The sequence below is a fragment of the Callionymus lyra genome, chromosome 9 (genome assembly GCF_982586985.1).
Source record: "Callionymus lyra chromosome 9, fCalLyr1.hap1.1, whole genome shotgun sequence".
Lineage (NCBI taxonomy): Eukaryota > Metazoa > Chordata > Actinopteri > Syngnathiformes > Callionymidae > Callionymus > Callionymus lyra.
In genome coordinates, this window is record NC_141826.1 from 21,391,330 (window position 1) to 21,402,370 (window position 11,041).

The 11,041-nt window shown below is 35.7% G+C and overlaps 2 protein-coding genes and 1 long non-coding RNA gene across 3 annotated transcripts; all 3 read right to left on the minus strand.

The window, feature by feature from the left end:
* Positions 1 to 1,263: 1,263 nt before the first annotated feature.
* On the minus strand, positions 1,264 to 6,562 carry LOC148072261 (type 2 DNA topoisomerase 6 subunit B-like). Its single transcript, XM_087798659.1, has 10 exons — positions 6,493 to 6,562; positions 6,373 to 6,428; positions 5,934 to 5,996; positions 5,599 to 5,839; positions 5,446 to 5,566; positions 2,554 to 2,712; positions 2,328 to 2,466; positions 2,166 to 2,259; positions 1,662 to 1,760; positions 1,264 to 1,586 (listed from the first exon to the last, which is right to left on the minus strand). The coding sequence occupies exons 1-10, from the start codon at positions 6,514 to 6,516 to the stop codon at positions 1,539 to 1,541; spliced, it is 1,044 nt and encodes a 347-aa protein (XP_087654785.1). The 5' UTR covers positions 6,517 to 6,562; the 3' UTR covers positions 1,264 to 1,538.
* A 120-nt stretch (positions 6,563 to 6,682) lies between these two features.
* Positions 6,683 to 7,522, minus strand: LOC148072262 (uncharacterized). Its single transcript, XR_015712839.1, has 4 exons — positions 7,463 to 7,522; positions 7,205 to 7,322; positions 6,844 to 6,897; positions 6,683 to 6,765 (listed from the first exon to the last, which is right to left on the minus strand). It is a non-coding gene; the product is annotated as an uncharacterized LOC148072262 (long non-coding RNA).
* An 832-nt stretch (positions 7,523 to 8,354) lies between these two features.
* Positions 8,355 to 10,923, minus strand: LOC148072263 (thiosulfate:glutathione sulfurtransferase-like). Its single transcript, XM_087799448.1, has 4 exons — positions 10,815 to 10,923; positions 9,913 to 10,041; positions 9,643 to 9,805; positions 8,355 to 8,555 (listed from the first exon to the last, which is right to left on the minus strand). The coding sequence occupies exons 1-4, from the start codon at positions 10,882 to 10,884 to the stop codon at positions 8,501 to 8,503; spliced, it is 417 nt and encodes a 138-aa protein (XP_087655574.1). The 5' UTR covers positions 10,885 to 10,923; the 3' UTR covers positions 8,355 to 8,500.
* Between the last annotated feature and the right edge of the window lie 118 nt (positions 10,924 to 11,041).

The window sequence follows — 11,041 nt, forward strand, 5'->3', positions numbered from 1 at the left end:
CGAAAACTAAAAATACAATTCAAGTAATATATGAATCAATTAAAACAAATTATCCTAAAAGCACTGATCTATTTTTTTCTGATGTTTTCTTTCACTAGCTACTGATACACGAGTTTCGTTATCAATTTCAGTCTGTTTTATAGTTGGATGGCATTTCAAATCGAGAGTTTTAAATACCAGGTGATGTCCTTCACAGCTAGTGTCACCTCGAGAGTGTTTCTGTGTCATTGTCACGTGGTGACATTTCCAGTCCAGCCAAGATGTCTTGCCCATCATTTAACACAAGCAGAAAGAAGCACATCATGTGTTCAATGTATTTGTTTGATACAATTGTTCATTTTTTATATCCTCACTTTAACATATGAATCACTTATATATATTTTCATTCGTCAACACCACAAAAATCCCCGTCTTAACTGGCAATAAACATGTTCTAAATCTAAATGTATATCACTGACATTATGTTGTTTGCTCACAGGACAGAAAAAGAAAGAAAATCTCTATATTTACTGCATATATATTGCGACACATGTAAATAAAAAAAACAAACACTATATACTTCTAGTTATCCAGACAGGAAGTGACCTGTACTTGGAGGACATACGGAGACATTAAGTTCATGTATGAGAGACGGCTGAGTGGGACGGAAAAATAAAGGAAGTGGTGATTTAAGCTGTAAACAGTAGAAGGAACAAGAAGACCCTTAAAAAAAGTTTAGATCTCTCTGGGGGAGAATCAAAGAGAAAAAAAAGATTTCTCATGAAACAACCAAATATGGCACAGATATCAAGAAATGTAAAAAAAAATTGGATTTAATTTTAATTCCATGAGGACTGACTTTCCTAATATAAGCTTGGGTTAAATGCTTCTCTCCTTTACTGACTATTCTGCAGGAATAAAGGAAGGAAAATAAAGGGGTTCAACACAAACAGAGACACAACTACATACAGGTGTGACACGACATCTGTCCATCACTCAGATCCTTCAAAACTAATTCAACTTGGATGTAATTATGTGACATCCCAGTCATTGGTAAACACCCGTCTTATGTAACCATGTGAATCAAATCCTGCCTCAAAGTATTTTCCTTCTCAAGGAAGTGAAAATTCACATCAAAGGATCGAATCAATTTTTTTCTGCTTCCATCGACTCAGTGTAAGTTGATGGAAAATGTGGTTAAACCTCTGCTCTCTTTTTCTGTTATTTCTGTCCGTCAGAGTCTTCTTTTTAGTCGTCTTCCCTTCACAATCCAATCTAAAAAATATAATCATATCTGATGTTTTGTTTAAGAGGAGAGACTTTGTTTTCCACACTTGATTTTATTTAAATTAGAATAGTTTAGATTCAGAGCAGAGACTAAAGAATGTTTATATCATCTTGTAGTAAATTCAACATCAACAAGGAAAACATAACTTCCTGACTTTGAGTCAAATAGTTGCTTATTTAGTAGAACAGTAAAAAAAATGAATTATATTTCAAACACAAAAACCTAAACGTCTCCTCATATCTCAACTCAAACCTTCAAACCACAGACGTCTTCACATTTCTGGTCTGGAGACATGGTTGGGCTCAGGAACCTCCTCTTCCTGTAATGGAAGAATATAGTAGCATCGGTTTATAACCGCACACTGAGAGGCTGAAGTGTTGTTGTGACGACTGACCCGAGTGGAGAAACATCTGCTGCAGGGAACAAATTTCCATGATGTCACTCTTGTTAGTGATTCACCGAGGGAGGTGGACAGATCGCGAGTGTTGAACACCTGGAAGAAAACCGTTCGGACACAATAGAAACCAGAAAAGAATGTTATTTACAAATAAAGAGCGACAGCAGCTAAATAATTATATAACAACTCACGACATGTTCATTAATTGGTAAACAGTGTTTTTACGGTAAACAACATGAGATCATTTAATAAACAAACTGATCACTAATAAGTTAGGAAATAAGTTAATCAACAATTTTTTTTATTATAATGTGTAAAAGGAAGCCTTTTTTTGAGTGAATGATCCATTTTCATCTCTAATTTATACATCTTTGTTGTTATTATGAGACACTTTAAATAAAATTGAATTTAATTGTTTGTGTCTTAAATATTCCATTGTGTTGTTGTTCAATTCTGTTTTGATTCAGGTCGTCAACTGTGATTAAACCATGAAAACTACACCTTCATGTGGGTTAAGCAGGCTTTCCTGAAGTCCATGTTGCTGCTGAAGCTTACAATACTCATGGTCGAGTTGAGAATCACCTCCACAGCAGTGCTTAACGTTTTTTGATTCTAAAATAAGAAACAAATGAAAGCATTATGTTCTTGTCAAAACCTATTAACATGTTTTTTTTACTTTCCTTCCTTCTTTTATGTTGTGACTTCATTGTATTTCTCAGATCGCTCTGAAAGGCCGATGTAACCGCCAGCCTGTTGTTGCTCAGTATCGCCTCCAGGTGGTGCTCAAGGAGCGTCTCTGCAGCTTCAGTGGATTTGAAGCCAAAGACAATATTTGAGCAAATCTTCAAAGCCTCGTTCATTTGTTTACAGCCACACATCTGTCTCTTACATATGACTTCAGAGAGATGAGACGTGAAGGGGTCACAGTGCTGCAGGAAGACAAAAACCGACAGATTCTGTTCTATGGAGGAACATCTTTGCTGGTCCCGGGACTCGGAGGAAGGATCCGACTCCACCGAGAAGACAATGTTGTCACAGGTTGAAGGATCTGCAGAGGGAGGATGAGAAGAACGAGATAAGAACATGATTCAAGTCTGTTATTTAATATATTATTACCTTTGATGAGACAGATGAGAAGACAACATAGAAGTTCAAGTACGACAATAACATAAATAAAAGTTAATTTATCCAACAACACCATGTATTGATCATTCAAACATAGAGAATTAATCTCTTCACTGAAGACATACAAGTCATGGATGTAGTTGCAACTTCAAGAAAGACCAGTCGAGTCTGACATTTTGTGATGTCATCCTAAACCAGACCTGAAAGCCAACTAACAATTTTATTTTGTATTCATTTTATTAATTCATTTCAACCTACACAACACTGTAACCTGTTTTTTTTCATTTATTACTTTTAAACATCTTTTAATTTGTCCTTTTTTGTGACAATTATATAATTTTGAAGTAAATCTAAGGTAAGAAATGTTTTGAAAAACACATGTAATACCTTTTAAATATAGCTTATTTAGCCTTTCTTTAGGTTTTGTTTGCTTCTTTCTTTTAGCTCGATCCCCCTCTTACAACCTTCACAGCATAAGGTGTGGCCCCTGAGGAAATGTAATTGCTGCTCCTTTCCCTGAACTATAATATCTGATGGAAAAAAGCAGGTTGAGCAGATCTAATCCTGTGCAACATAAGTAAGTACTTAAGTACATCAAGAGGCAAATATATGATCCACTTTATAGTAACAATTAAAACTCAAAACTTTTTTTTACGATCACATTCTCAAGTTAATGAGGATATCAACTTACACGCCCCAGCATGAATGTTTTAGTTGCATTCAAACGTGATTATATTCAAAGTTAAATTTGAACACACAGCGGTGACTCACAAATAGCTTCAGCCAAATGAGGACAAAGTGTACTTTGATTGACATCTTGATTCCTAGCGAACGCAATCAAGACGCTCATAAAAAAAAAAAAACATGCCTCAAAGCGAAAACATTTGGGTTACACCAGCTTGCTCTGGTTCTTGTGGGTCCACGGTAATGCATAGTTGTGTTACTCTGCTTCGAATAAAAATATCTATTAAATACTTTATATGACGCTCGTGGCACAGTCTCTGTGGGAAGATCCGAAGATCTTGCGTCCAGGTGGTCTTGATCAAGACGCCTGACTCAATACAACGGAAGATGTTACAACTTTGTGAGCAAGAGTTTTGTTATTGACGACATAACAAAGATAACTGGGCGTCACTACAGTACAACCCTGCTTGTCCTATTGGTTGAACAAATCAGTGACTATTAAATTAACTTCTTTTCACTTAATTATTACTATTATAAATACCTATTCATATTGGAATCCTAAGTTGGTTTGATATACACTAGTCTTGGCCAGCTGTAAATTATAGTTGGGTTTATACAAGGGGTCAAACTCAATCACACAAAAGGGGCCAAGATTTTTCATCTATCCAAACAACAAATCTATACCCGGGCCAAACAAAATTGAGATTTACCACCAAGAAGTATGAGTCACATTGCAGTAAATCTATCCTAATTTTCTCTGTATTTGTTCTACATCAAACAAAATCAAATTCCTTTCTTTCAACACAACTTTTACCCTAATTTGAAGTCTCTGTATAACTGATGAGATACATAATCTGACCTCTTTATAGGTCACAATAACTGCATGAACATTAGTCTCCTTTGATTTTGAGAGGTTTTAACTCTTTTGTGTCTAATAACATTTTGTCAGGAGCCACATTTCATACAGTTTACTAGTGATGGGTTGTTCAGGCATCATGATACAGCATCAGTTGTTTGAAGCTGTATCATGATGCAGTGTCTTAATTTTTTAACAGAGGGCCACTCTCTGCTTTATAAAATTTGGCTCGGATCTAGTAACTCAGGGTATCATTTTCAAACTGAGAGTGCCATCTAGTGGCCTTTCAAAATGAACACACTGCATCATGATACAGCATCAAACAACTGATGCTGTATCATGATGCTTCATCAACACACCCCTACAGTATACTGTCGTGAGGGGCCATTACGGTAAAATAAAGGAACGAAAAGTATAAAATCTATGAATAAACTCAAGTTTAATAGGACAAAAATATGATTTTATTGTGTTTTATATAACTTATAAAAAAATCCCCTTTACCCAGAATTCTTTTATATGCACTAAATATTTTTTTGGGGCCAAAGACTTCACAAAAATGACAAAAGCTGGGGACAAAAGTCTTATAGCAATATTTAAATACTAGATCAAATTCTAAGTTTCTACATGACCTTTCACCTCACATAAATACAGAGAAAGGGTCACATGTGTATGACATCTCCTCTAACTGGTCATTGTTTTCCTCCTGGTTCTAAACGGTAACAGCAGAATGTGCGGTCAGACCCAAACTAAACCACGTGGTTCAGCATCGTATAGCGCATTCCACTCTTTCCCTGGAGACACATGATCCGCAGATTGTGTGGAGATTGTAAAACCTGCTGCATTCACACTCGGAGCAGCAGATCCAAGACACTCTTCAACTCAAGAGATCAAAGAAATGTACTGAACAAGATTTTTGTTCATGAAATCCAGGATTGAGGACAACTCTGCTGTGTTCAAGAAGGCTTTGATAACAAGTTCTCACATAAGAGATTCCACATCATTCCTTATGCACAGAGTTCACCCAGAAAGAAAATTTCTAACATTACTCTGAGAATACAAAAGCATTTTTAACAGGTTCATAGGATGATCCAGAACAATCTAAATGATGTGTTTTACCTGTAAGTCCAGACCACTGCATGCTGTGCAAACCCAGATCCTGACAGTCGAGGTCAGTCGGAAGACTTTTGAGAAGGTTGGAAGGTCCTATGATTGGAAGTTTACTGGGGGAGTAGAACATCACCTGAACTCAAGTCAAGGTACATTTTTTTTTTTTTTTTTAGCGTTTCTCATCTGCGTGCGATTGGAAGAGGATATTTGAATCCGACGCAAGTCGGTCTGCAGGTTTGGGAGCTGATGCATGCACGGGGTCAGCAGGAAGACCAGCTGAGCGCTCAGTTCCCCGTACAGGCCTCGGTCCATCACTGCTGGTGGGATGCTGAGCGGCAGCTTAGTTCCTAGGACGGCGTGACCCCCGTCACACCAGCGAACTCCGCTCACGTTCACTTGAGGCCTACAAAAAAAAAGAAAAATTGCCTAAATATATCAAAACCTAAATAGCATGATATGAACTATTAATATGATAGTTTGAATTTAAAAACACTAACTGTCTGACTCTGGTGACGTCCAAAACAAAAGGCGATTGAGCTGCTTTGCTCCTAAACTTGGCTCTGTAATTGTAAAAACATTTTTAAAAGAAAAACCTTCTCTAACATTTTATTGCAGGTTCAAATAACAGACTGGGTTTGTTATTATAACCTGAATTTCAACACAAAAGGATCAGTCAAGTGTTATCTCGTGTGATCCAGACAATAGTTACTTTATAAGTGAGAAGAATAGTTGTAAATGTAGATGATTAGGGCATGAAAAGAGATGATTCATGGTTCATATTGGGAGCAAGGACGAGGCTGGGTGACAGAGAAGGGAGAAACATAATTACATGCAGATGGTGGAATCTTTATCGTCATAACTAGACCAACGGGCTTAACAGATGAACAACTGATGCAACAGAGTTTAATAGATGTTAAAATAAGAATGAAACCACACCTGAAATTTCTCTCTAACCTGTGAGGACTGAGGTTTATTACAAGCCTGACTGCTATCTGAAAAAGAGAAGTGGAAACTGCTCAATATATTGACAAATGCTCAACAGAAAACAGAACTTACTGCTGCATTTGCCAGACTGAACATGTGCAGGAAAGATTCAAACCCAGCTTGCCAGGCCGGAGATACACACCTATTATCTTTCAACTGGTGATGGCAGAAGCAGAAGTTATCAGAGGCAATATAATACCTTAAATAACAACCATTAAAATACCTGAAAGGTAAGTGTTAATTTCAAAGAGCCAAAAGCGTCACAGAATGTGCGGATTTCTTCTGGATCTGGTGTTATCGACCACAGCAGGCGGGGAAGTGTTCCTTCATCTACATCTGTGAGAACTTATACAAACATGTACGATCATAAAAATACATCTTTTATTACAACAACTAGTGTTTGTTATTGCTTTGTGTCAGTACCAGCTTGAAGATTTTCTTCGGTTGTCTTCCTATGTCTGGGACCAGCAGCTGCAACTTAATAGTTTTGCAAATAGTTTTGAAATTACAATTTTTCAAGAATTATGTTATGCTATGTATGTAGTATATGTACAGATGGATAAGTAATTTAGAAGCATAGACAATGTTATTCATTACCACCATTTCACACATTCAATACACATTTATACTTCAATCTATTAGTTAGTAGTACTTATAACATAAAACTTAAAGGATTCTTTCATAAGACGTGTCAGTTGTCAAAGAGAAACACATGAAGGGAAGTTCAAACAAAGCTAAAGCTAATGCTAACATAACATTAGCATGATTCTATCCCAAAACTCACCTGTACAGTAAAATGTCTGGGACTGAACTTGGGTCTGAGGCCAGATAACCACCAGAAGTCCTGCACAATTCTTCAGACGTGGCTGTTGTCGAACCAAAAACATACAAACTCGGAGAACCTTCACATTTGAAAGAAATACTCGTTAGCTTAGCATGCTAGCGAAGTAAGTATCATCAGAAAGCTAGTTGTTAGCATTTTTTTAAATGTTAGATACCTCAATATTTTAGAGTTTTTAAAGTTGAGACATCATACAAATACCTGGTGTATTTCTTGAAACATTTTCTACGGATGTTTAACAACTGATAACAAGAACACACTTCACTGCAATAGCTTGCTCACATAACCTGAATGAGTCATTGGTTTTAATGCTTACAATGATTATTAATATCAATATTTAAAAAATAAATGTGTATTATCATGATATTTCATAACAAGATAGTTTTCATTTAAAATTCAAAAGTTATTGTTCAGTTATAAACGGCAACATCATTTAAAATATATATATATATATATATATAATCAATTTCTTTACCTTTATCCATTGTCTTTCTATTATCTATATATAACGATATAAAATAAATGTAAGATACTTTTAGTCATCAACCAAAACCCTTTTGAAGTACTTAACCATTTTGTTATGTTGCTTTTACAAGACTGAAAATACAATACAAGTATGGTTTTTCATATTATTTAAATAAAACAATTAAAGTTACAACTTATAAATGCCTTATTACAGGCATCAGCTCTTTAACGATTTTATCACTAACTGGCAACTGTAGTCAGTCAAAAATAATTATTTCTATTTTTATTAGTTAATCTTGTGTTTTTGTTTCCTTACACAACAGACTAAACAATCTCTAAATAACGTGTTAGCCTTGTTTTTATAATCTTTTTTTCCAACATTGTGGAACCTAATATTGTTTTAAAAACAGCCTGAAGCTGTATTTGTTTTAGAATTTCATTTAGACAATGTTATTCTAGTTGTTGTCTCCTTCCTTTTGGACCTCCTTAGCTGGTTTAATAGAAAAGTCTTTAACAAAACCACAATGTATGATGTTTAGATTATTCAAACACAACACAGTCAATATATTCAACTACAAATTACATGACACACAATCAACACAGAAGATCAAATTAAATCAATCAGACATAATAGTATACACTTTTATTTGAGTTTGAAATGCAGGGAAGTGTAAAAAGACACATAAAACATTACTGCACCAGAGAATCTTATATGATCGCAATTAATCAATAGTTTATTCTAATATAATTATTAGTTTATTCTTCATGCAAATGTTATTTTGCTTCTTTCGCCGACCACTCTCTGTATCCTCCGGCATAGTTGCGTGCACTGAAAAATAATAAAGGAAAACAGTTTATTATGAATTTTATAAGGAACACATGCTGGTTCAAAATGTGCCTTTCTTTTCTAATTACAGTAATATTATCATATGTGATCTTTGGACTGTGGGGCAGAGGATCTGTCTCGTCTGCAGTTAATACAAAACTCTGCAGCCAGAATTCTGAGCCGCTCTAGTAGAAGAACTCACATTTCTCCGATCCTTAAAACTCTTCACTGGCTGCCAGTTTATTTCAGGATCAATTTTAAAATTCTGGTTCTTACTTTCAGATCTATTCATGGTCAGACCTTCCATCAGTGATCTGATCCAGCCTTACACCCCAGCTCGGGCTCTGAGGTCTGTGGATCAGAATCTACTGATGGTTCCTGAACACGGTTCAGGACCAGAGGAGAGAAATCCTTCCAGACTGTTGCTCCTAAGCTTTGGAACGATCTCTGTGTTTGATGATCTACTGACTCCTTCAAGAAACATCTTCAGACCTTCTTATTTGTGCTTTTCCTTGGTTTTCTGGGACTCCTTGGTCTAGAAAGGCACTTTACAAATGACTATTACTTGCAAGTTTAGAACTAAACACGGATCATCAGAACCATGGATTGCAAGTGGTTTGAAGATTGTGTCTTTTTAAGATTACTGTCTTTTTATGAAATGTAACTTAACTACATAAGAATTAATGATAACTCAATGTTCATCACCATTTGATGTCGTTGTAGTATCCTTTGGTTTCATAACTGAGGTATTATTATTATTTTTCATGATGTAGACAAGATTGAAATCAGTTTAAGTTCTCGCAATTCAGGAAAAAGTTTTGTATCTACTTTCATATTAGCAATTACTTAGCAAGCAAATGTCACACACAACACACATATCAGTTGCTGTTCAATCCTGACGCTGAATTTATATAATATGAATAAACCAAACTGAATATTATTGAATCAAATATCTGGTGTATTTCTGCTTTAAAATGTGAAACATTTGCTCTCTTGATAAATTGCTCAGTACTTTTTTTTACAGCACAATCTTAAGCTCATGCAAATCGTCTTCTTTGTGTTTAGCGGAGCAGAGTGACGGTTCATTTACTTTGCGTATCCCTGGGCGACGGCGGCGCTGGTTGCAGTCGCTCCTCTCTTGCCCATGTGGCAATGAAACACCAGGTTGGGAGCTTCCAACGCTGGCTTGGTCACTCCAAACTTAGCCTTGAACTCTTCACCTGTCAGTTTAAACGCTTCCTCCACTGTGGCAACTGATGAGAAAAGTAGAAAAATATAAGTCGCAACACTCTCAGGATTATATATATATATATATATATATATATATATATATATATATATATATTTTTTTTTTATGAACCTGGAATGTGAATAGATCCTGGAATACGTCCATTATTAACCTCCTCCTCTGAGCGGACATCGACTAGAAGCAGATCCTTGCTTTTCCCCAGAAGATCTTTCAAGTCTTCATAGGAGACATCTTTGTTTCCTGGTGAAGGAACAACACCATGACAACAGCCTCACTTCATGGTTATAATTACTGTGTCCCGATCACCGTTTAATGCAGTTCAGGATGAATAACAACTGCATTGTACAAACAAGAGCTGGATCACAAATATAAACAAACTTAAGTCAAATATCATATATGTTTATGCCTCCCCCAAACATAGGATTCATTCTGACCTTTTTAATGTTGTAGTTCAACTTATTTAGTCAAACGTGAGAATCAAAAATTGATAAATTGTAGGCATAATAAGGTTTATTTATTATATAGTATTCGTTTAGTTATCTTGCATGTTAATTTTGAAATTATAACCACTTGATTTAAACAATACACTTTAATAAAGAATAATAGCGTTATTATCCTTATATTTTTACGTTTCAGGTTCTAATGTGAAACCATTTGGCGACAGAAACCACGTCAATAATAAGACAATAAATCCGGAAAGAACACATTTGTTTGTACTGGACCAAGTACTGAGTCAAATTTGCTGAGTCATGCAAGAAATGCACCGGTTGTTTTTTGTTTTTTTTAAATACGACTTCGAGATTTTGTATATTTTTATGCGTTACAAGTTGTTACTTTTAGAGGTTTAAAGTGTCATAAAAACACTTAAAAAAATACGTGTTGGTATTTATGCGACTGTGCTGTAGTTGTCATCGTGATAATGAAAAAAGTCAGGAAGGTGTTTAAATTCGTCGCTTACAGAAAAAGTGAACATATTTAATATTAAAGGTAATAAAAACATGGTCTTCTCTCACCTGTACACGTCATCCTGGATGTTTGAAGAAATAACAAACGGGCGGAAGGACTTAAAATACGAGCCAACATTCCCTGTGGCGGAACACGCAGGATGAACGTGATTGGCTGGTAAGGCGGGACTAGTATTTGATTGACGTGACATTCGACCAATAACCTCTATTTCTTGGCAAACACGCTTCACGTCCTTCAAATTAAAAGCATTTGCGACACGAGGATTGAATACTCT

Excerpts from the sequence above, each read along its gene's own strand:
- LOC148072263 (XM_087799448.1), bottom strand. The coding sequence starts at position 10,884 with ATGTTGGCTCGTATTTTAAGTCCTTCCGCCCGTTTGTTATTTCTTCAA. Across the intron at positions 10,042-10,814 it reads ATCCAGGATGACGTGTACAG|GAAACAAAGATGTCTCCTAT; the intron begins GTGAGAGAAGAC and ends TTCCTTCACCAG. Across the intron at positions 9,806-9,912 it reads AGGATCTATTCACATTCCAG|TTGCCACAGTGGAGGAAGCG; the intron begins GTTCATAAAAAA and ends TTTTCTCATCAG.
- LOC148072261 (XM_087798659.1), bottom strand. The coding sequence starts at position 6,516 with ATGTTCAGTCTGGCAAATGCAGCA. Across the intron at positions 5,840-5,933 it reads GACGTCACCAGAGTCAGACA|GCCTCAAGTGAACGTGAGCG; the intron begins GTTAGTGTTTTT and ends TTTTTTTTGTAG. Across the intron at positions 2,260-2,327 it reads AAGGAAAGTAAAAAAAACAT|CACTGCTGTGGAGGTGATTC; the intron begins GTTAATAGGTTT and ends AAAAACGTTAAG.